This window comes from Oncorhynchus nerka, linkage group LG7 (assembly GCF_034236695.1).
Source record: "Oncorhynchus nerka isolate Pitt River linkage group LG7, Oner_Uvic_2.0, whole genome shotgun sequence".
NCBI classification, from domain to species: Eukaryota; Metazoa; Chordata; class Actinopteri; order Salmoniformes; family Salmonidae; genus Oncorhynchus; species Oncorhynchus nerka.
In genome coordinates, this window is record NC_088402.1 from 40,060,780 (window position 1) to 40,084,519 (window position 23,740).

At 40.7% G+C, this 23,740-nt stretch overlaps 2 protein-coding genes across 5 annotated transcripts in view; both read right to left on the bottom strand.

Moving 5' to 3' along the window:
• The window catches only part of LOC115131649 (polyhomeotic-like protein 1), a 20,664-nt gene extending 15,195 nt beyond the window's left edge, over nucleotides 1–5,469 (bottom strand). For 2 of the 3 annotated variants that reach the window (XR_003863986.2, XM_029663519.2), the window contains exons 1-6: nucleotides 5,383–5,469; nucleotides 4,187–4,305; nucleotides 3,825–3,935; nucleotides 1,535–1,612; nucleotides 680–817; nucleotides 271–435 (exon numbers count right to left, since the gene is read on the bottom strand). Coding sequence is in view for 2 of the 3 variants with exons in the window: in XM_029663519.2 (XP_029519379.1) it covers nucleotides 271–435; nucleotides 680–817; nucleotides 1,535–1,612; nucleotides 3,825–3,935; nucleotides 4,187–4,305; nucleotide 5,383 (612 nt within the window). In the remaining variant the exon portion in view is untranslated. Of the gene's footprint in view, nucleotides 1–270; nucleotides 436–679; nucleotides 818–1,534; nucleotides 1,613–3,824; nucleotides 3,936–4,186; nucleotides 4,306–4,828; nucleotides 5,009–5,382 lie in introns of those variants that run through there. The other variant, XM_029663520.2, reaches the window with a different exon arrangement.
• A 158-nt stretch (nucleotides 5,470–5,627) lies between these two features.
• Nucleotides 5,628–22,310, bottom strand: LOC115131652 (solute carrier family 2, facilitated glucose transporter member 1-like). Of its 2 annotated transcripts, none has more exons than XM_029663523.2 (11): nucleotides 21,756–22,310; nucleotides 21,143–21,283; nucleotides 13,460–13,561; nucleotides 13,038–13,198; nucleotides 12,012–12,252; nucleotides 11,105–11,267; nucleotides 9,702–9,889; nucleotides 9,142–9,246; nucleotides 8,940–9,038; nucleotides 8,565–8,768; nucleotides 5,628–8,423 (listed from the first exon to the last, which is right to left on the bottom strand). In XM_029663523.2, the coding sequence occupies exons 2-11, from the start codon at nucleotides 21,155–21,157 to the stop codon at nucleotides 8,145–8,147; spliced, it is 1,557 nt and encodes a 518-aa protein (XP_029519383.1). In that variant the 5' UTR covers nucleotides 21,158–21,283; nucleotides 21,756–22,310; the 3' UTR covers nucleotides 5,628–8,144. The 2 variants fall into 2 exon arrangements, with proteins under 2 accessions (XP_029519383.1, XP_029519382.1); XM_029663522.2 differs by having other exon boundaries at nucleotides 21,746–22,310.
• Nucleotides 22,311–23,740: the final 1,430 nt, after the last annotated feature.

A 23,740-nucleotide genomic window follows, 5' to 3' on the forward strand; every position in this document is an offset into this window, starting at 1 on the left:
CCCAGAGAGAAAGGAGAGATGAGTTTATGAGGATTGATGGAAAGAAAAGGCCAGAGAGAGGGATGCAAGAGAAGTACAAGCAAGAGTTTCACCAATTTCAGAGTATAACAATTCTAGATTTTTACTGGTCCCAGATCTGTTTGTGCTGTAATGACCACAGGAACTGGCAAGACAGCAACAACAGATCTGGGAAGAAGCTATTCTAGATTACATCACTGAAGCAGGACTCACTCCAATGCTCTCCGTCACAAATACAAAGTTGATCCATACCTGGTCATTGTCTGATTGGTTGCTGGAGGAAGTAGGTGTAACTTCCTGTTGTTGCTGCTGCTGAGTCTGTGGCTGCTGGGTGACCGTTGCCATGGCAGCGGTTGTCGTGCTACCAGGCATAAAGATGAGTTGTGAGGAGAGGGGAGCCCTCAGAGACCGGTTCACCTACAGTACAACAAAAGAGACAGTCAATCAAACAGTCCCTTCATGGAGACAAATGACAAAAGCAGATACAATACTCACACTCCTGAGCCAAGCCCGAACCACACCAAGCTAAGCTGTACTGTGCTGACCTGGTTATGAATCCACTGTAGTGGAATTGGAACTGTGCTGAAAATATCTGAGCCAGCAAAGTTTTGTTCGGGTCGGCCATATAGTGTGAATCAGGCAATGGTGCATGTGTTCTCACTCTCAGATACATCTGTCCCTGTCCTGCTGCACTCCCACCCAGCAGCACTGATTGGCTTATGGTGGATGTCCCGGAAGAGCCTGGGCCTATAGCGCGGGTGCTGGTTATGGCCCCTCCCCCAGAAGTGGTTACGTTCACCTGAAGGGGAAAGAAAAAAGGGGATTTGACAACAACCAAAGCAAACTGTATTGACTAGTCTGGAGACAATTAAACAATGGAAGTGCCAGTAACTCAAATATATAAAATGTCACAGATGTTCAAACTGAAAATGATGGTTTCACGCAAATATCGCTGGAGTTCCCTATTTGAAGCTGTATTTGTGTCAATGACACCCATTCTGCCAGTTACATTCTGTTAAATGTCCACAAAGCACACACATCCCTGGGTCGCTCCTCTTTTCAGTTCCCTGCAGCTAGCGACTGGAACGAGCTGCAAAAAAAACCTCAAACTGGACAGTTTTATCCCAATCTCTTCATTCAAAGACTCCATCATGGACACTCTCACTGACAGTTGTGACTGCTTCGAGTGATGTATTGTTGTCTCTATCTTCTTGCCCTTGTGCTGTTGACCGTGCCCAATAATGCTTGTACCATGTTATGTTGCTACCATGCTATGTTGTTGTCTTTAGGTCTCTCTTTATGTAATGTTGTCTCTTGTTGGGATGTGTTTTGTCCTATATTTTTATTTGTAATCACCCGTCCCCGCAGGAGGCCTTCTGCCTTTGGGTAGGCCGTCACTGTGAATAATAATTTGTTCTTAACTGACTTGCCTAGTTAAATAAAGGTTAAATAAAATCTAAGAAAAATTATTGTGTGCTGTGCTAGTTCTGAAAGAGGCATGTATGTGTAAACGTACAGATGTGACTGTAGTGCTGGTGGTCTGAGAGGTGCTGTTGGTGGCAGGGCTGGACTGGCGACTGGCAGCAAAGGTGGCCTAGAACAGGGACAACAAGGAATAATGTAAAAATCCATTGCCATAGTTTAGAGCAGAGAAAAACAGACGATGTACCAAACCTCATGACGATGTTTCAACATCTTGTACTGCCACCCTAACCTGAACATTCTGCCTTTTAAAATAGCAAACCAACTGTAACCTGACCATGTCAAAACAGCACCAATGTCCCCTATTCTGAGCATGCATTATTGGTACAGTTGAAGTTGGAAATGTACATACACCTTAGCCAAATACATTTCAACTCAGTTTTTCACAATTCCTGACATTTAATCCTAGGAAAAATTAGGCCAGTTAGGATCAAAACTTTATTTGAAGAATGTGAAATGTCAGAATAATAGTACCGTAGAGATAATTATTTATTTCAGCTTTAATTTCTTTCATCACATTCCCAGTGGGTCAGAAGTTTACATACACTCAATTAGTATTTGGTAGCATTGCCTTTAAATTGTTTAACTTGGGTCAAACGTTTCAGGTAGCCTCCCACAAGCTTCCCACAATAAGTTGGGTAAATTTTGGCCCATTCCTCCTGAGAGAGCTGGTGTAACTGAGTCAGGTTTGTAGGCCTCCTTGCTCGCACATGCTTTTTCAATTCTGCCCACACATTTTCTATGGGATTGAGGTCAGGGCTTTGTGATGGCCACTCCAATACCTTGACTTTGTTGTCCTTAAGCCATTTTGCCACAACTTTGGAAGTATGCTTGGGGTCATTGTCCATTTGGAAGACCCATTTGCGACCAAGCTTTAAATTAACTTCCTGACTGATGTCTTAAGATGTTGCTTCAATATATCCACATAATTTTCTTTCCTCATGAAGCCATCTATTTTGTGAAGTGCACCAGTCCCTCCTGCAGCAAAGCCCCCCCCACAACTTGATGCTGCAACCCCCAGGTTGGGATGGTGTTCTTCAGGTTACAAGCCTCCCCCTTTTTCCTCCAAACATAACGATGGTCATTATGGCCAAACAGTTATATTTTTGTTTCATCAGACCAGAGGACATTTCTCCAAAATGTACGATCTTTGTCCCCATGTGCAGTTGAAAACTGTAGTCTGGCTTTTTTATGGCAGTTTTGGAGCAGTGGCTTCTTCCTTGCTGAGCGGCCTTTCAGGTTATGTCGATATAGGACTCGTTTTACTGTGGATGTAGATACTTTTGTACCCGTTTCCTCCAGCATCTTCACAAGGTCCTTTGCTGTTGTTCTGGGATTGATTTGCACTTTTCGCACCAAAGTACATTCATCTCTAGGAGACAAAATGCTTCTCCTTCCTGAGCGGTATGATGGCTGCGTGGTCCCATGGTGTTTATACTTGCGCACTATTGTTTGTACAGATGAATGTGGTACCTTCAGGCGTTTGGAAATTGTTCTCAAGGATGAACCAGACTTGTGGAGGTCTACAATTCTTTTTCTGAGGTCTTGGCTGATTTCTTTTGATTTTCCCATGATGTCAAGCAAAGAGGCACTGAGTTTGAAGGTAGGCTGTCACGCCCTGACCTTAGAGAGCCCTGACCTTTATTTCTCTATTTGGTTAGGTCAGGGTGTGATTTGAGTGGTCATTCTATGTTTTCTATTTCTTTGATTTTGGCCGAGTGTGGTTCCCAATCAGAGGCAGCTGTCTATCATTGTCTCTGATTGGGAATCATACTTAGACAGCCTTTTTCCCACCTAATGTTGTGGGTAATTATTTATTTTCTGTGTGTGTTTGTGTGCGCCACGGTTACGTCAAGTTCGGTTGCCGTTTACCTGTTTTTTGTGAAGGTTTCACTTTATTTAAAAAATGTGGAATTACATGCACGCTGCACCTTGACTCATCTATGACAGGGAGTTTGAAGACAGTGAACAATACATCCACAGCTACACCTCCAAGTGACTCAAATGATGTCAATTAGCTTATCAGAAGCTTCTAAAGCCATGACATAATTGTCTGGAATTTTCCAAGCTGTTTAAAGGCACAGTCAACTTAGTGTATGTAAATGGAATTGGAATTGTGATACAGTGAATTATAAGTTAAATAAACTGTAAACAATTGTTGGAAAAATTACTTGTGTCATACCTAATCGATTTGCCAAAACTATAGTTTGTTATTAACAAGAAATTTGTGGAGTGGTTGAAAAAAGAGTTTTAATGACTCCAACCTAGTGCATGTAAACCTTCGACTTCAACTGTAGGTATGGTTCATAAAGATGGTTCTTTACCTGTTGTACTGCAGCCAGGTTTTGTAGCTGGGCACTGTTGATCTGTTGCTGCAGCATTAGCTGCTGGAAGTACTGCGCTGCGTTGGGCTGCCTCTGCAGCGCCTGAAGGGCCTTCAGTTGCACAAGATAGAAAACAGGGAGAGGGAGTAATGACATTGCACTGTCAATAACCTGCAGGTTGATATACGATGGCTTGCACAGTGATAATGAGACAACTACGCTACAGGCAAGGATTACAGATGATCCTGTGTGACTATGAGTACAATTTGTGATTGCCATGTCAGAAAAAGGCATAGACTATACATAATATTCCCATTCATATGCATACACACCTGTGCACACGCACACCCACACGTACTGACCTGCACAGCCTGTCTCTCGTACAGGGACATGGAGTTCATTGGAGAGGGGCGGGAGTTCACTCCTGATGGAGTGGTTCCATTGGTAGAGCCCTGATTTTGGTCCCCATCTGTCTCCATCACTGAGGAAAAGAAGAGAAGCTTTCAATCAAATGCTGCCAAGAAAACAATGTCAAAAGACCTAGCTATCAGTCACTGGTGGAAGGTAAAATATTATCCACACTACAGCTTTGTGGAGCTGTAAGGTGTGGAATATATCTGTCATGCCTGGATAACTAACATCTGTATTTACATGTTGACAAGATTGTATCTATCAATCAAGAATGCCATTCCTCCGTTCACTCCTTCACGTGACTGCTTGCAAACATTTGATTGTCATGCAACATACATTCAATACATCCTAAACTAGTAATACATTAATTGTTAGTCGCTTGCAAGGTAAAACATTATAAGACAGCTAGCTGTCCACATGTTATGCAGCTCACTTGTTTCACTATAATTAAAAGCAAGTTGAGTGCTGCTAGCTAGTACAGTAGTTAACTAGCTAGCTACAGTAACTAGTTGCAGACAGTGCTAGCACAAAAGCTAGCTACTGTAACTAGCTAGCTACCCATGAGCACCGTATGCTGCAAATCCCTTGCTCACCGTGGACGTTGGTGTATTGCCACCTATGTTTCTATCTCGACTTCAATGCGTAGCAGTATGCAACAATTCCTTTTGCACGACGATATTACAGTACATTCAATTGGGTTGTTGACAGTTTGCATAAATTTGGGTGGAGGACAACGCCTCCTTCTGATGTTTTGTCGTTTTCCGGCGCAATGGAATGACGGCGCACGTAGGTCGCCTGCCAAAATGTGTAACAACAACATAGTTATTACAACGTAATATCTACCTGCATTAGAACACGGTTAATATTACACGGTTAATATGTAATTCATTGCGACAATGTATGTGATGCTTCCTGTTACATTGTAGCTGCATCATGAAATAATAATTCGAGCAGCCTTGTGCATCCGCTACAATGAATTTGATTACCCCAATTGTGTGACCATACAAACATTTTCCAGAAATCATTGTTTCACCTATGTAAAATGAGCGAAACCGTTTTACCTTCTAGTTAACTTAGATGCGTTTATAAGTAAAGCTACCATTACATTTTTATTTTATTTTAAAACGAGGTTAAACAATGTACTTACTTTGGCCACTTTCTTTCCTTCGAAGCTTCAAACTCTAAACCTGTCACTCAAAATGGTCTCTGTCAACATCACCTAATCCCAAATCATGTTGAAAGACTATGTCCAGATGAAGTACACAAACAAACAACCAGGAATTGCTGTTTGTAATGCCACCTGGTGGATGTAAATTAGGTTAATAAAGCAAAACGCTGACTTTGTACTTGCCAACGATAGTATCAGAAGGTATCAAAGGCTGTGTGTTTGTTAGATGTGGGATATTTTATTTAACATTGTATTCATATATACAAACATAAGTGAAACGAATACATGTAACATATGAGGATGCATGTTTGTTGTAAATGTTTCATTTTCTCAAAAGCTATTGTATAGCCAGATTTATACTGTTTGTGTGATACATTTTCCCAATACAGGACAATTATCAAATGGATTCAAAAGTGTGCTTTTCTGCACTTCGCATGATCTTGAAATATTAATTTGACCACATTTTTTAAATTCAATACCAACATGGATTATTTCATACATTTTCATTTCAATTGTTTATGGCAGAGACTATAGACATTGCTTAAATGCCCTTTGTTTGGTGCCTAATGGAGAATAAGAGAACAAGACTTTAGAAGCAGGAAGAATGTGTTCACAGACACATACGGTACACATTAGCTGAAAGGTGCTGAAGAAGAGGCGCAAATAAACAGCCGAAACATGGACCTCATAAACACGATCACTCAAAGCAAACGGAAGGCCATGAAACAAAGGCCATGGACAAAATCGACATAATAGCAATACCAACAGCATGGGTAAAACCCCATTTCAAAACAACATGGTTTTCTGAAGTCAATTGGAATAGATTTCTGTGACAATACAGGATACAATCCTAAAAAATACAAATAAACACTTTTTTTAGACACACACTGAGGACACCATAAGGTGTATACTAAGCAAGTGGATGGCAAGTGGAAAGTGGAAGAGGGGGAGGATGAGGGAAGCACTGTTGTGGAGCAGTGGTAAGGAAACTGGTTTTATTTCCAGTGTATATTTTGACATAAATAATACTTTAACCACAAAGTTAATAGAGCAATTGTGTCTCAATGCTTCAGCGTATTACTAGGAAACAAATCTAAATAGTTGTTCACTCATTGGACGATGGGCACCCCATAAGTCAGAACAAGCACACATTCAACATATAAATATTATTTCTGAAATACATATTTACAAATAAATACTCTCCTAACTGTGTACAGTAAGTGAATGTGCATATGGTAGCTGGGTATGGTTCAGTTAGTACAGTATTGCAGTCTTGTTAACAGTAGTGAGGGAGTGCAGCCACTGAATAACGTTTTCTCCTAAGAGTAGAGGTCAAATACTGAACACTACCATCAAAGGAATGTATTTTCCCCAGTGCAACACATATCATATATCCACCATATATTATATTAATACGGAACAAAGCCATGACCCTGTGTCATCTTTCTGAGCAAAATAAATAGTGATTGCGCTTGGAGCAAAATTTACTACATATCATTTACACAACCACAAAAAAATAAACATTTATCGACTCTATCTATACAATGAAATCTTTAAACAAATTACTATTTTTAAAAATGTTCCACATGGTAATTGTCAGACAAATGGTCACAAAGTAGAGTAATTAAAAAGCAATTTTGCACAAATCCTCACATTTGGTCACAACTATTGTGGTATTTCAAATCCACATTGAATAGACAACCGTCACAATTATATTCCTTTTTTATTTTTTTTACTGAATGCTCTCACTGCAGAAAAATTCAAAATTGCACTCAATACCATAGAGTCCTTTGTTCTCTGTGGTTGATTCTAATCGAATCCAAGTTCATAACATCACAACACATATCATAATCTATTATAATCTAATATCCAAAATAACTATCTTTATTCATGTTACCCATCCTTTATATAAAGTTTCATCCTTTTTCACTTGAAACCTCTATTGCAGTCGCCTTAGTCAATGTAGTTAAACGCAATTCTACGCTATCCTAAAGTATTTTTCTAATAGGCTAGCTGTAAAAGCACTCCCTCAGGTAAATATTTATCAAATGATTACTTATGTTAATTCATTTGCCTTAAAGTGCTTTTTAAAGAGTATATTAGCTATTGTGGAGTTTTAATTGATTTCTATTTGGTTAATACGGTGCAGCTTAAGTTAAAGTGAAAGATGTACTCTCTTACTTCATCAACCATCCAAATGTGATTCTTTATCAGTGGATTCTTACATTGAATATAGGGTAAAAGCATATCATTTTGATCACGAATATATCTGTTGAAAGAAAATGCCAAGTATGATCATTCTGGGATTATTGGGTTATTTAAAAAAGCTATTTCTAAACCAAGAAAGCAAACCAATGCAATTGACCCTAATCTACAGTTTTACTATTAAAACTACTATTAACCAGAAACACTATTGAGGTTGTTTGTTTTGACTAGGCCCACTTTGCTCTTCAAATTATGATGCACTCAGTAAAAGGCAAAACAATTCAATAATAGTTTTGACCTATAAATTGAGAACACTTCCAAGAAGATATTACACATGAAAGAAAGAAATCCTAGCTACCGTATTCCACCAAAATAAGTGTGCGTTGTGGCTTTCCATGTACACGAAAAGTATATTTCCCGTCACCTCAATCACTCATCCCCATGTACCTGAACTCCCAAAGAATTAAGCTTGTATCTGTTTTTGAACCTGCTGAACCCAAACACCTGACATTTAACCCTCGACCTGACACAGGGTTCTACAGGCTCGCCTGTACAGTTGAGATGGACTTATCCTCTGCTGCTGCCGCTCCCACCAATGGGACCTTCTCCTTGATGGGTGAGGCAGGAAGTGTTACGCTGCTACTAGTGGGAGGAGCTTCCACAGAGGTGGTGGGGGGCGGGGGGGCCCCGCCAAACTCACGGGCGATCTCGTCAAAGGTCTTGCCCTTTGTTTCTGGGACTTTGATGAAAGTGAAGATGAAGAAGAAGATGAGTAAGATCATGAAGATGATAAAGACGTATGGCCCGCACAGCTCCTACAGAATTACAAACAAAGAGAGAGAAAAAGAGTGGAAGTCTAATTATTCTAATGATTCACTGTATGACTACGTGAAGTGTTTACTTAAGTGAAAGTTAGAATTCGCCCCTAATGGGAAACCTAGAGAAACCTCTCATACCTCCAGTTTGGGGAAGCTGACTCCCACCAGGAAGTTGGCGGTCCAGTTGCAGCAGCCGGCCACGGCTATGGCGGCCGGCCGCGGACCCTGGGAGAAGAGCTCTGCCACTATGAACCATGGGATAGGTCCAGGCCCCATCTCAAACATGGCCACGAACAGAAACACTGCCCCGATGCTCAGGTAACTCAGAGACGAGTAGCCCTTCTACTCAGAGGGAGGGAGGGAGGTAAGGAAGGAAGGAAGAAAGGGAGGGAGGGAGGGAGATAGAGAGAAAGGAGATGGAGATTGTCATCAATAATAGCAATGAAACTGAATTACTGTAATTAATCACATATCTGTTATGTTGAATGACAACCAATAGAAACTGACACCCACCAACAGGAGGGCAATAGTCATGAGCAGGGCACTGATGGCCATTCCGGCCAATCCGACGAGATGCAAAGTCCTTCGTCCCACCCTCTCGACCAGGAAGAGCTGACAAAAACAGAGAAAGAAGTTACCTTACAGTAAACATACATTACATTCACATAAAAACTCAATAAACACTACTGTAATACATGCAGCATGTTATACTTACAGATACCACTGTAAAGACAGTGTTAACAGCTCCTGCTCCAATAGTGGCGTAAATGGGTTGGGTGACACCGGCTGACTCAAAGATACCAGTTGAATAGTAGAACACCTGAACAGGGTTGGGGGAGGGATACAATAGGATTATGTTCTTGATCTGTAGCAAAGCCATGATCTATGAATAGGTAGCCACATCTTATCAAAGTGGTCTTTTTATCACACTGTTACACTATGGAGTTGCCGTACGCCCGTTAAATCATGTTTAATCCATTGAACAATACAAACAAATCTCCCAAACATGCAATCATTGAGAATATAAGGCAGGTTGAATGCACCTGCCATTCAACTATGCTTAGGCAGCTGCAGTTTCTCTCTGTATGAAGGTCGGGTCATCTTCATAAGGGCACACCGTAGCAGATAGTCTCTGTCTCTGCTTTTATCCGCTGTTTCGTGCCTAGTGAATACGACCCTGTATTGTTAGGCTGTCCTCTGAGATATCCTTGGTGGCACTTAAACGATTTAGAATGTGTTTATACTGTGGCCCCCTGGGAGTCATAGTTCACTCACAGCATTGATTCCGGAGAGCTGCTGGGAGAGGTGGAGCATGACGGCGATGAGGAGCGGCTGCCGATAGGCTGCGGTGCGGAACAGCTCGAGGATGGTCACTTTCTTCTCCATGGCCATCTTGGAACTCTCCTCCTTCATCTCCTGCATGTCTTTACTCACATCCTCTGTGCCACGCAGACGCACCAGGGCTGGGGGGAGAAAACGGTGGAGTGAGAGGGACAGATACGTGACACCACGATGGAGAGTAAAGGACATACAAGTTGTAAAAGGAGAGAATGTATTTGTGAAATCATTAGGTAACTAGAAAGTCAACCAATGACAATATGTTCATGAAAATATTGAAATATGTTAGGTGCATAAGACATTTATAAAGGCCCGGTGCAGTCAAAACTGTGATTTTCCTGTGTTTTATATACATTTCCACACTATAAAGGTTGATGATGAAAATTTCATGCCTGGAATTTCAGGCTGTTTTAGTGGGATTGAGTTTTGGTCTGCCTGGTGACATCACCATGCGGTCAATTAGTTAATAGACTAATAAGAAAGAGAGCTCCAAACCTCTATGCCAATACAAGTTTCCCCTCCCCACGCAGACCACACCCAGACAGTCGTAACAAAATTATTGCTGAGAAATTGCTCTTTGATAAAAAGCTATTTTTGGTTTCTTTTTGACCATTTTCATTTAAAACAACCATAGTATGGTACTTAGTTGTTACCCAGAACTTATTTGATATTGATATAAAATCCTACACATTGCTGCGACTGGCTTCCAGGTTAAGCGAGCAGTGCGGCTTGGCGGGATCGTGTTTCGGAGGACACATGGCTCTCGACCTTTTCCTCTCCCGAATCCGTGCGGGAGTTGCAGCGATGGGACAAGACTGTAATTACCAATTGGGTAGACAAATCGTTTTTTCTATTAAATGACTGCATTGGACCTTTAACACATCAGTTGTGTACATTGTCAAGCAGACTAGCGATCGTAGCACCAACATTAAAACCTGCCTGCGTTGTAGTTGTTTGTTCAGTATCTGTCCATGGTCGTGCCAGTTCTTACATAACGTTATCAATCTTTTTTTTCTCCCTTTTTTATTTAAATGTTTTTGCCCACAGGACTACCGCAGACCGGATGTTTTGTTTGTCGCACCATTCTCAGTAAACCCTAGATACTGTTATGCATGAAAAGCTCACTACATAATTTCTCTGCAAACAGATACCATACCAGGTACATACAAGCTAAAATAGGAGTGTAAAATGAAAGCCTTTCCATTTATCTTCCTGACAAATCAGTTCCTGACGAACCAGAGTAAATGACTGCATTTCGAGCATAGAAATATAATTACTAGAATGTGCAAAGCACCTCAAACCCCAACAATTTGATGGTTTCTATGGTTTGGAGCACCCACCTTTGCGGGCCTGCTCCTCCTTGTTCTGGTTGATGAGGAGGAAGCGAGGGCTCTCAGGACAGAAGGGCAGCAGGATACACTGCAGCACGGCCGGGATGACCGTCAGTGCCAGCAGCAGAGGCCACAGCTTGTCCGACCCCAGCAGAGACTCCAAGCCAAAGATCTACAACACAGAGAGGTTTAAGTAGGATTAACTTTACTACCAGTAATGTTTCATTCGCAGTTTACATGCAAACATTAATGGAATATGCTGTACATTGATGGGATTGGAAGCACTGATGGGATGGATATACACTATGGTAGATAGGATTCAACTATGGCAGTTCTATAAAGGGATTCAAATGGAGAAGGTTTCATGACAGCGTGTGGGAGAAAATGAAAGGGAGGAATATTACTAATTGTATTCCTAGAGCAAGATGTAGTCGCTCGTTAAAAACTAATTTAATACTCATTAAATCATTTGAATAATGAGAAAATAATTAGAGAAAGATATTACTCCAATGTTAAGAGACAAGTAAATCAGAATGTCTGCCGGTTACGACTTAATCATATAAGCAGTGGTGTAGTGGAGGGTAAACGGAAGTAAACGCCGTTTAGGCACCTTTTTTTATTTTACACAAGCATTAGGGAGCGTAACTTTATTCTCCCCGAACGACAATCATGGTTGTTTACCCACCTTTTTTTTTTAAACTACATCACTGCATAAAATAATACTTCCACACATTAAACTGTAAATTGTAGTACTGTAAACTGTAAAAAATGTAAATGTAAATGTTAAACAGAATATTCTTACATGGGGACTTTATTCCCAGTATCATAAGCAAAGACATGGTATGGTAAGGTACGTGTTAAGACTATTCCTATGTTAAAGGACAGAAAATCAAGATGGCTGCCATCGAGGACCGACCTGAGCCACCAGGATGCCAATCACCACGCCCAGCTGGTGCAAGGTGCCGAAGGCGCCTCGGAGAGGGGTGGGGGACAGCTCCCCCACATACATGGGCGTAAGGCCGGTAAAGAGGCCGCAGAAGAGGCCAATGACGAGGCGTCCAGCGATGACCATCTCATAGGAGGAGCAAATGGTGGAGAAACCCATGAGGAGGCCTCCGAACACAGCCAGGATGTTGACCAGGAACATGGACAATTTCCTTTATCCCAATACCCAGAGACACACACAGATTGGAGGCTTCAGAGACAAAGTGTTGCACAGAGTAAGAGATAGACAGAGAGAGGTTAAGATGTAGAGGGAGGAGGAAACAGAGCAACCATTCGAACCACTCTCCACTGATTGCTTGGAGCCTCATTGGTTCCTGCAGCGTAGCAGAGGCAGAAACAGACCAAGGAAAGGCAGAGAACCAGAACTGAAGAGTGACCAAATTCACTCCTAGGATAAAAATCCCCAAACGGTCAATTTGATTTTATACCTTTATTTAACAAGGCAAGTCAGTTAAGAACAAATTCTTATTTTCAATGATGGCCTAGGAACAGTGGGTTAACTGCCTTGTTCAGGGGCAGAACAACAGATTTTTACCTTGTCAGCTCGGAGATTCAATCTTGCAACCTTTGGGTTACAAGTCCAACGCTCTGCTGCCCCGGCTACCTGCTGCCCCGCTCAAGAAACGTTATTCACAGCAGATTGTTCTGCCATAGACAATACGTGTGGGTAGCTAATAAAGGCTTGTGTGTTTTTTTCTCATCAGGGAAGATGATTGACAATGGCCTAGAAATGTTATTCTAAGTATGCTGGCTCAAATAATATTGTTACAATGTGTGAAGGTGCAGTGGTTTTTAATGTACATGTCAAACCTTTTGGTTTTTGCATTGAAAACTTCACTTCCTACCCTGTTCCAAAATGTGAACATTAGAAAACTATCGATAGTTAGTGAAAAATGGTATCGCGTTGAAATAGGTGAATACAGGGGTCACCACTCACCTCCCAAATCTGTCTGCCATCACTCCGACGCTGAAGGAGCCCACCATGCCGCCCACACTAAAGATGGCCACCGACAAGCTCCACACAATGGTGCACGTTCCTGGTTTGATGGGCTCGGCATACCTCTCCATCCATGTGTTATTGAAGAAGGCCCGCAGTTTCTGAGCAGAAAGAGAGAGAGAGAGAGAGACAGAGAGATAGAGAATAAATCAAATGAGAGGGAGAGAGAGAAAGATCAGATATGAAGCATTACCAAGATACAACGTCTTGATTTAGCGCTTGATGAAGCACTGTGAGAAACAAATCAGTCGTACAAAATCGACAAGCATAATGGAAAGTTATTAAGCAATGTAAAGTTTAACAAAACCAAATCCCACACATGCTTTCACTGTTATAAGAAAACACAAAATAAGCCTACAAACCTGTTCAGGTGCATTAATGACCCCTGTGTTGTAGCCAAACTGCAGCGAGCCAATGACTGCAGTGGCCAGGGAGAACAGGAGGTATCCTGTCACCTGCTTTTGCTGTTAGACAGAATGGGGAGAGTGTGTGTTATTATGGATTTATGCAGGGGAAATTGAAATGGCACCCCCCCCCCCCCGCCCAAGTTTTATCACTGGAATGTGATACAAAACGAGGCAACGGTGTGCTTTAGGACCATGTGGAATTCTCTGAGCGGTCAGGTAGGCTGTTTGGGGTGCTTATCCGACCAATTGTTTCATTTCTTTTTATTACCTTTTTGGCCCCACCCACTTCTATAACCAAAGTTGTGCCCCTGGGTTAATGGCAGTACATTCTGATTAAGAGCCCATATAGTGTAAAACTAAAACACTGTCAGAGCAGAGACATTAGTACTGTTCTACATGCACTGTCTGTAAATGACATCATACAGAATTACAGGTTAAGATATTATAATGTCTCTGGCCAGGTGTCAAACCCAAGTCGTCTGCAGCCTGCATGACTTAATACAGCATTAATACTGAGGTAAAGCCTACACTTCCTGAGGTCTCAGAGGAGGTTGCGCATCATGTGAGCGTAGTTCACCAAACCACCTTTACTCTACTCTGAACCTCTACCACCACTGCATATTTACTTATTCATAAAAATGTTTGCAGGATGAAATCTCTTGAGATGCACCATCTTGTTTTCAAGTGTCCCCAACTCCCCCCCACAAAAACAAAACAAATGAACAATACATAGTAGACAGAATAACATGGCAACTGCTGTCTAATAACAATAGCAATGAAATAGTAATACAAAACTAAAACGTACATTAACAGCATAACAAACAGCATACAACTACTAATAGGCTTAGAACTAATAAAGACTACTGCTCCAACTACTAATACAACTAACACAATTCAGTCCCTATAATATACACTGCACATACATACAGTCCCAGTCAAAAGTTTGGACACACCTTATTCAAGGGTTTTCTTTATTTTTTTTACAATTTTCTACATTGTAAAATAATAGTGAAGACATCAAAACTATGAAATAACGCATATGGAATCAGGTAGTAACCAAAAAATGGTTAAACAAATACGGTAGAAGGAGGATGAGTCATACAGACAGACAGAGGTAGAACCGCGCTCCCCCTCAACTGGTGTCTCCAGAGAAATGTTCAGATGGCAGCATAACACTTATCTGGTGTTCCAAAAAGATCCCAAAGCTGTTAGGTCTATTATTGTGGTACCATAACAAGGATAATTAGGGTCAGGCTAGAAGGAAAGGCCTATGTTTAGCACCATCGAGCCACAAATAGTGAAGAGCCCAGATCGGGGTTATGAAATGTGCTTAGTTGTGATCTTATAGGTTGGATGGGACTGCGTGACTGTTGCCAATGCCAAGGATTTTACCCTCCTCCATCAATGGGGATTTTGTCATTCCTGTGCAAAATGTGTACTTGGCAAAAGAAACTGGCGCCAGTGTAGAGTTAATGCAACAATAATCAGTGTTGGCCAGCATTAACCTCTTCAACAGTCCCAGTCAAAAGTTTGGACACACCTACTCATTCCAGGGTTTTTCTTGAATTTTTATATTTTCTACATTGTAGAATAATAGCGAAGACATCAAAACTATGAAATAACACATCATGTAGTAATCAAAAAAGTGATAAACAAATCAAAACATATTGTATATTTGAGATCCTTCAAAGTAGCCACCCTTTGCCTTGATGATAGCTTTGCACAATCTTGGCATTCTCTCAAACAGCTTCATCTGGAATGCTTTTCCAACAGTCTTGAAGGAGTTCCCACATATGCTGAGCACTTGTTGGCTCCTTTTCCTTCACTCTGCGATCCAACTCATCCCAAACCATCTCAATTGGGTTGAGGTTGGGTGATTGTGGAGGACAGGTCATCTGATGCAGCACTCCATCACCCTCCTTCTTGGTTAAATAGATTTTACACAGCCTGGAGGTGTGTTGGGTCATTGTCCTCTTGAAAAACAAATGATTGTCCCAATAAACGCAAACCAGATGGGATGGCGTATCGCTGCAGAATGCTGTGGTAGCTATGCTAGTTAAGTGTGCCTTGAATTCGAAATAAATCACTGACAGTGTCAGCAGCAAAGCACCCCCACACCATCACACCTCTACCTCCATGCTTCACGGTGCGAACCACACATGCAGAGATCACCCATTCACCTACTCTGCGTCTCACAAAGACACAGTGCAAATTTGAAACATTGCTTGTGTGTCTTGGCCCAAGCAAGTCTCTTCTTATTATTGGTGTCCTTTAGTAGTGGTTTCTTTGCAGCAATTAGACCATGAAGGCCTGATTCTCGTAGTCTCCTCTCAACAGTTGATGTTGAGATGTGTCTTTTACTTGAACTCTGTGAAGCATTTATTTGGGCTGCAATTTATGAGACTGGTAACTCTCATGAACTTCTTCCATTCCTGTGGCGGTCCTCATGAGAGCCAGTTTCATCATAGCGCTTGATGGTTTTGCGACTGCGCTGGAATTTTACGCATTGACCGACCTTCATGTCTTAAAGTAACAATGGACTGTCGTTCTCTTTTCTTATTTGAGCTGTTCTTGCTGTAATATGGACTTGGTCTTTTGCCAAATAGGGCTATCTTCTGTATACCAACCATACCTCGTCACAACACAACTGATTGGCTCAAACGCATTAAGAATGGAAAGAAATTCCACAGGCACACCTGTGAATTGAAATGCATTCCATGTGACTACCTCATGAAGCTGGTTGAGAGAATGCCAAGAGTGTGCAAAGCTTTCATCAAGGCAAAGGGTGGCTACTTTGAAGAATCTCAAATATAAAATATATTTTGATTTGTTTAACACTTTTTTGGTTACTACATGATTCCATATGTATTATTTCATAGTTTGATATCTTCACTATTATTCAACAATGTATAAAAAGGTTTTAAAAAATAAAGAAAAACCCTGGAATGAGTAGGTGTGTCCAAACCTTTGAACGGTACCGTACATATTTACACATTTCTTCACATGGTGATGTTTCTATTAGTTAAAAACCCCAAACAGTTTGTTCTTAACATTTGAAAAAGGGCTTTTCTTAAATTCACTGTGTTATTTTAATGCCCTGATTTCTCTAGCTAAATGACTCCAGTCAGTCAGTTGGGTCTTTGTATCTGAAAGACCTTACTCTAACCCCATGATGTACCCTTGGAATTTGCAATTGCTGCTGTTGTGAAAAAACGTAGTGTGAGTCTTGTAAAGTTAGGTGTTCCTTAATATATACAAGGACATTTAATATAATATGTTTAAAAATAAATCGGTACCAATGCAATTGTCTTCTGTTTCGGAGTGAGAGACAATTTAGTGACTCATACATTGTGCAATGATGTGTCTTACAATAGCATCCAAGAAAGAATCTGCAAAGATTGTGATACATTAATTCTAATTTGCAAAGTCAGGTTTTGGTTGTGTTTTCCGATGGATAATGTCCCCATAGTCTAGGATAGGATGCAGCAATTGGGTTACTAAGGTCTTTCTAACAGATACAGTAAAACAATTCTTCGATCTGTAGAGTAACCCGAAGCTTATTAGAGTTCATTCTTTTTCAAAAATCATCAATACGCTTTCCAAAAGATCATCCAGAATCTATCCTCAAACCTAGATATTTTAAACCATCCACATTTTCAAGCATTGTTCCATCACTTGCATGAGTTTTGAAATTGCTAGCTGTGGAGTTTATTCTTTGCCGTGTACCAAAAAGTATGATATGGGACTTGTCTTCAATACAACCACTAAATGATTTGCTAGAAATCATTTTTGTAAAGTGTTAAAATCATCTTGGGAGAGTTGCTTGTATCCGCAAAATATTTGAACCTGGTTATATAGAGCACTTCATCGTCCGTGTGTAAGTGAACATGTCTCTTCAAAACAATTAGATGCCATTCATTTATGAAAACAGAGAAAAGAAGGAGCCTTGAAGTACACCTATACTGAGTACAAAAAGTTGCGTCTTGTGTCCGTCCATTGTTTTCCATGGCTGAGATACGCATGGAACCAGTTTAGTGATCTGTTAGTGAAACCAAGGTTTTGAAGTTTTCCTAGTAAGATGATCGACTAAATCCAATGCTTTGGATAAACCAGAAAGATAGCACCAGTTAGTTTGCCTTGGTCAGATTAAGAAGGTATATCATTTGTATGATTCACTAATGCTGTAGTAGTGGAATGGGTGGGTCTAAAGACAGATTTAAAAAAGTGTCCAATTAAAGTCATCAGGGTACTAATACATTTGGGAATATATTCATTTCTCATAGAATTTTGCTATTGAACAGGTTACTGATATAGGTCTATAGTTATTTGGGTCTAAGGAGTTCCCACCTTCATGAAGAGGGGTCGGGCACATTTCCATACAAAAGGTATTTCCCCAGTCTTTAAAGACATGCTGAGATCTGCTAGGTACATTATAACATTAGCAGACCACTTTATAGTCGTATGCATATAAATATGGCTATATGCTGGGTACCAAAATGTAGGCTATTTACATTTGACTGTATCCTTAATTGACCCTGTAGCCAGATCTCAAATGAAACTCGTTGAAGGCCACATAAATCAAGCTCTGGGTCTTTTCTGCTGAATCCAGTAATATGGAACACTATGCAGAGACACTGCTGAGAAGGCATATTGTTAGAGGTTATATGATACTGGGTCGACCTTTCCTCGCGGCTTAGGTGCCCTTCGGTCCACCTCTAGAGCTCGCGGTTGAGGCGGTGTTGAGTCCGTATGTGAGCCTCAGTTTGTGCGAGAAGAGATGACAGAGACGTGAGGGACTTGTGTAGGAAACGCTAATGACACCCCCAAATTTTGAATGCAATGAAATATAAGATCAAAAATGTTCTTGGCATCAGTGTCATTTATTTGATCTTTACATCACCTTATACATCTAACTATAGTTGAATGATGCAATTCTGGTCCATTATAAACATTGTCCTTTCACCTCTTCTCCTACTGAATTACATTTTCTCTTCCACCATATGACAGATTTCCAAACATATTTAGATGGCATTTATTTTCTGTGTTTTGTATGTGTGTGTTTGGACGGGAAGGTCTCCCAAAGTGATGGTGGCACTTCAATAGAGGAACTATCCGTAAATCCCAACGAAGAATAGAAACTGAAGTAGGCAGGGATGTGTCACAAAAACGTACAATGTGACAGTCTGTGCTATTTTAACACACTGTAAACAAACGAGCTAAACACTATGGCCTCCGCCAAACCCAGTCCCTCCCTCTATCCCTCTCTCTCTCTCTTCCCTCCCTCCTCTCACTCTGTTTATATCCTGAAGTTCACCTTCCACCACTCCCCCTCTCTCTTCTCTCTACCCCCCTTCGCCGCCTGTAAAGTCACAATGACTCAGTAGAAATAAGCAGCCTTGAGATGCATTCAAAATGTGTAAAATTCTCATGATTTGTACAATTATTGTATCAATATCGAAAGAGTCGGGATAAGAGATAAGTCGTAAAATAGAACTGTGTTAAAAGAGGTCTTCCTTTTCAGCCCAGCCAAATGCTGAACTTGATTTTTTTTTTTTATCACGATTACACACGGTCATACCTCAGGTATGTGTACAATGTAACTTTGTGCTAGTAGCCTAGTAAATGGGGTTGTTTGCAAAGTGAGCAACACTCAGATAAAAAATAAGAATTCAACAGGGTAGTAGTCCTTTTCAGAGTCACAGAAGTGGAACTTATTCATCTGACCTTAGTGAACTGTACACTTCGATTCTGTCTCAGGGCTCCATCTCTCTTTTCCTCTTTGTGTTCCCATCGCTCTCTTTTCTAATGATGTAACACACGACTTATTTCATAACCCCATCCCAGACTGCATTTATTTCCTCCTCTGTCCCCCCCCCTCTCCCTGTTTCTAATGACAGACACATGACTTCTTCCATAGCCCTCTCGCTCCAAGACTATTTCTGTCTCTTCCTCATTTTCATAACAACTGCCTGAAGGTGACTGTTAAATTGACACTCGCTAAAATAGACCAAAACACACAGCGATAAAACATGGCATTGCTGCTCCTTGCACCAATGCATTGTGGGAGGGAAAAGACTATCTATCTCTCTCTCTCTCTCTCTCTATATATATATATATATATATATATATATATATATATATATATATATACAACAACGATTCTGGCCTAATTCTTTTTGAGCCATTCACTGAACCGTTCACTCTTATCTCATTAACCTACTGTAAGAGAACCAATCAAACCCACTCATGTACTGAAAGACGCTGGGGCCAAATTGTATTGATGAGTTGATTAGCTTTGGCTGTATATCTAATACCACAACATAGGTTGAGCTCCAAAAGGCCTTGGGTTAGTTCATTATGTCAATAGCAGAGATGAATGATTAGAAGTGTATGCCATAGTCTATTGCACGATAAACGTCCATTACATAAAAGCTCATTCTGGAACCTATTACTCATAGAACAGTAATCTAACTGTTCAATCCTACAGTGCCTTTACAAAGTATTCATACCCCTTGACTTATTCCACTTTTTTCCCAGCCTGAATTAAAAATAGATTAAATAGTTGTTTTTTTCTTCACCCATCTACACACAATACCCCATAACGACAAAAAGTGAAAACATGTTTTTATAACTTTGTGCAAATGTTTTGAACATTTAAACACACCAATATCTAAATCACATAAGTGTTCACACCCCTGACACAATACATTTTAGAATCCCCTTTGGCAGCGATTACAGCTTGGAGTCTGTCTGCATACGTCTCTAAGAGCCTTGCACACCTGGATTGTACAATATTTACCAATTGTTCAAGCTCTGTCAAGGTGGTTGTTGTTTCACTAGTGCTTTGTTGCAAACAGGATGCGTGTTTAGAATATTCTGGGATATTCAATGTCTGCTTTTTATTTTTACCCATCTACCAATAGGTGCCCTTCTTTGCGAGGCATTGGAAAACCTCCCTGGTCTTTGTGGTCGAATCAGTGTTTGAAATGCACTGCTTGACTGAGGGACCTTGCAGATAATTGTACGTGTGGTGTACAGAGATCGAGGTGGTCATTCAAACATCATGCTAAACACTATTATTGCACACAGAGTGAGTCCATGCCACGTATTATGTGTCTAGTTAAGCACATTGAACTTATTTAGGCTTGCCATAATAAAGGGGTTGAATATGTTTTCACTCAAGACATTTCAGCTTTTCATGTTTTATTCATTTGTAAATGATAGGGTATCGTGTGTAGGCCAGTGACACAAAATCTCAATTTAATCAATTTTAAATTCTGGCTGTTAACACAACAACATGTGGAAAAAGTCAAGGGGTGTGAGTACTTTCGGAAGGTGCTGTATGGCTCAGGGAAGCTCAGTGTAGAACATGACTCACTGATATACAGCATCATACAGCACAACGCCCACCACCATGAAGTAGGTTTTGAACAGTCATACGACATTCTGACCGCATGCAACAGAATTGGAAAAGATTTGATGGATTGTAGGAATGCAAAGGTTTTAGGGACCTTTTGAGGGGCCACACATTGTATGGTCAAAAGTATAGTACTTGTGAGTAGTGCCTGGTCAGCATATAATAACAGCAGCATAGATTGCTACTCTGTTTACAGGGTTGAATTAGGGGGCAGAACGTACCTCCTCCTCCACCATCTTCAGTGAATAGATAGATATTCACTAACAAATAGCAGCTCTTGATGAGAAGATGACAAACAGGACAGGAGGACAAGAGAAAAGATCTTCAGGTGGAAAAGCACGCACAGTCTTGAAAGCTGCAGCCTGCAAAATAAGGAACTGATAAGACGTTGTCCTTGGTGCTGAATCTGATCACAGTTGTAAACAAACGTTGCCATGTTGCTTTTATGAATTGAACTGAAGTAGCCCTAAAATAACAAGTTGAATAATTGTATATCCTGATAGCCTACTTTCTAACGTCTTATTAGATTGCAATGTCTTCATTTCTTTACGATTCTATTCAATTGATTTATTTTATGCGTATTGAGCTAATAGAGGAATCCGATGGCAGCAAAAACAATATTTATACTTCGCTATAAAAATCACTGTTCTATGAAATGCAAAACGTAGACTTTGCTGTCAAATAGAGTGATTCCCACACTTTTTAAACAGCCAAAAGCTACTATAAAGGCTCTAATTCTTGACCTACTAATCAATATTTTATACAGACGGTTTGTCAGCAATGCCCTAGATATGTCATATAATAGTATAAAACAAGCAATTTACCGCAATTCACCTGTCGTGACCAGTCGTGCTATTCCTCTCCCGCCCTCCACGATTCAACTGGCACCAATGCGGTAGAATAATATTAAAACAAAGTCCCTTGCAAATGTCTTCGTTATTCGTTTCATATAGCTCAGGTTTGTGGAGTGGATGCGCGACAATCCGCACGTTTCCCTTTGAGGAGATAGTCCAGCTCCTAACAACCTATGAAAAACGAGATGCTCTCTGCGTGACCTCTTTTTGGCGTGGGTCTCCTATTATGGTGCTGATGGTGAACCAACGTTGGTTTAGTTGTAGGGGATGTAGCGGTCCTCGGATAGAACCAGCGGTTCCAGTGTCCTCCCCATGATGCTCTGCGAAGGAGACCTTGAGAGTGATCAGCTGATGACGGATGCTGCTGATGCAACGCCGCCCCAGTACCAAAGCAATGTATCACGCGCCTGGCACCGTCGGCGATATTGATGAGGATCCATCCGTTTCTATGCTCTTCCGTTCGAGCTATTCCTCCATCTAATATTTGATTAAATGGTTGAAGTTGTAGAATATGTAGAATATGTGTAGCCTGTTCGACAATTAGGTTTATATATATATATATATGCTGCATAAATTGCCTCCCGTATATTGTTCTCAAGCAGTGGGACTGAAATTGAATAACTGTATTGGGTATCACGTCACATGGCTGTCAGAAATCTCGTGACTCAGTGTGAGAATAGTAACAGTAGCCCATGACTCAGGGTTATTCAGTCAACATGAACAAGCAGAATGAAACAATTATTGTTTATAAATTGTTACATTGTAGGTGATGTTCCCAAATAAAGAGCGAAACTCTTGGTAATTATGCAGACCATAGGCCTAATAAAGCATTCGTTTTCTATTATATTGAGATCAAAATAAAGATGCTCATTTACATAGTGCCCCATTATTCCCAATATAAAAGAAGTTTGGACAATAACGGGCCAAAAATAATTTTGAAATGTTGGATGGAGTAACATGACACAAGCATTTTATGTTGCAGCATCAATGTCAACTGAGTTTTAACGGTGTTGCACCAGGTTGTGTCCTTTCATCATACTGATACTTTAATAAAGGTTGTGCCTGTATTTAGACAATGAGCCACTTTCCTTGTATAATTGATCCATTCCTCACTTTCACCTCATTCAGTTTGATGGAACAAGCATTCGGCAGTCTTTCCTGCAACCCTCGTGGTCAGTTGCATCATATAGGCTATAGGGGAACGTCTACGTTTGAACGGTTTTATTCGAACTACATCATTTTTGTAGCTTCTGTTTAAATCGCATATGTTTTTAGCAACACACATGCCAATCAATGTTCAACCATAGGTACACAGGTCTGTATACACTGTTTCCCACCCATGCTATGACGGGTCAGTGGAAAAACAGAGTGGTATCCTTTAGATTAGTGTGTCCATCGGTCGTGGATAGGGCAATACATAAATAAAGGGTGCAAAGAGCATCATTTAAAAAAAAGGTATTATTATCCTCAGTTCATCAAAATACCATAACTGTTGTTCACATTTTTTACCCCAAAAATATAAATGAACTACACACGTTGTGAGGTGACGACAGGGGCTGAGAGTGAGTGGCTGAGGCTTATTCATTATTCTCGCGTAATATCCTACAGTGCATATATAGATGGGTTACCTGACAACGTCACGAAAACGATGCACACGGTTCAATGTGGCAGAAGTCAGTGAGTTGTGATTCTGGATGGGCAGATAGCTATCAACAATGACAAGAAACTGCCATGTTGGGAATCGTATCTGGCTCGTTTTAGCTGGTTTCATCTGGTTCTTGATTTCATGTCACTGCTAAAATGGCAAATATTCGAACCGAGGTAAAAACAGACTCAGGTGGGATATTCGACGGATATTCGCCTGTAGTTTTCCTTACGTCCACTAACAGCAGTTAGGGACCGTCACTAACTCGATGGCATAGACACACATTGCACACATTTTTTTAGTGTCGATTTACATCTCCC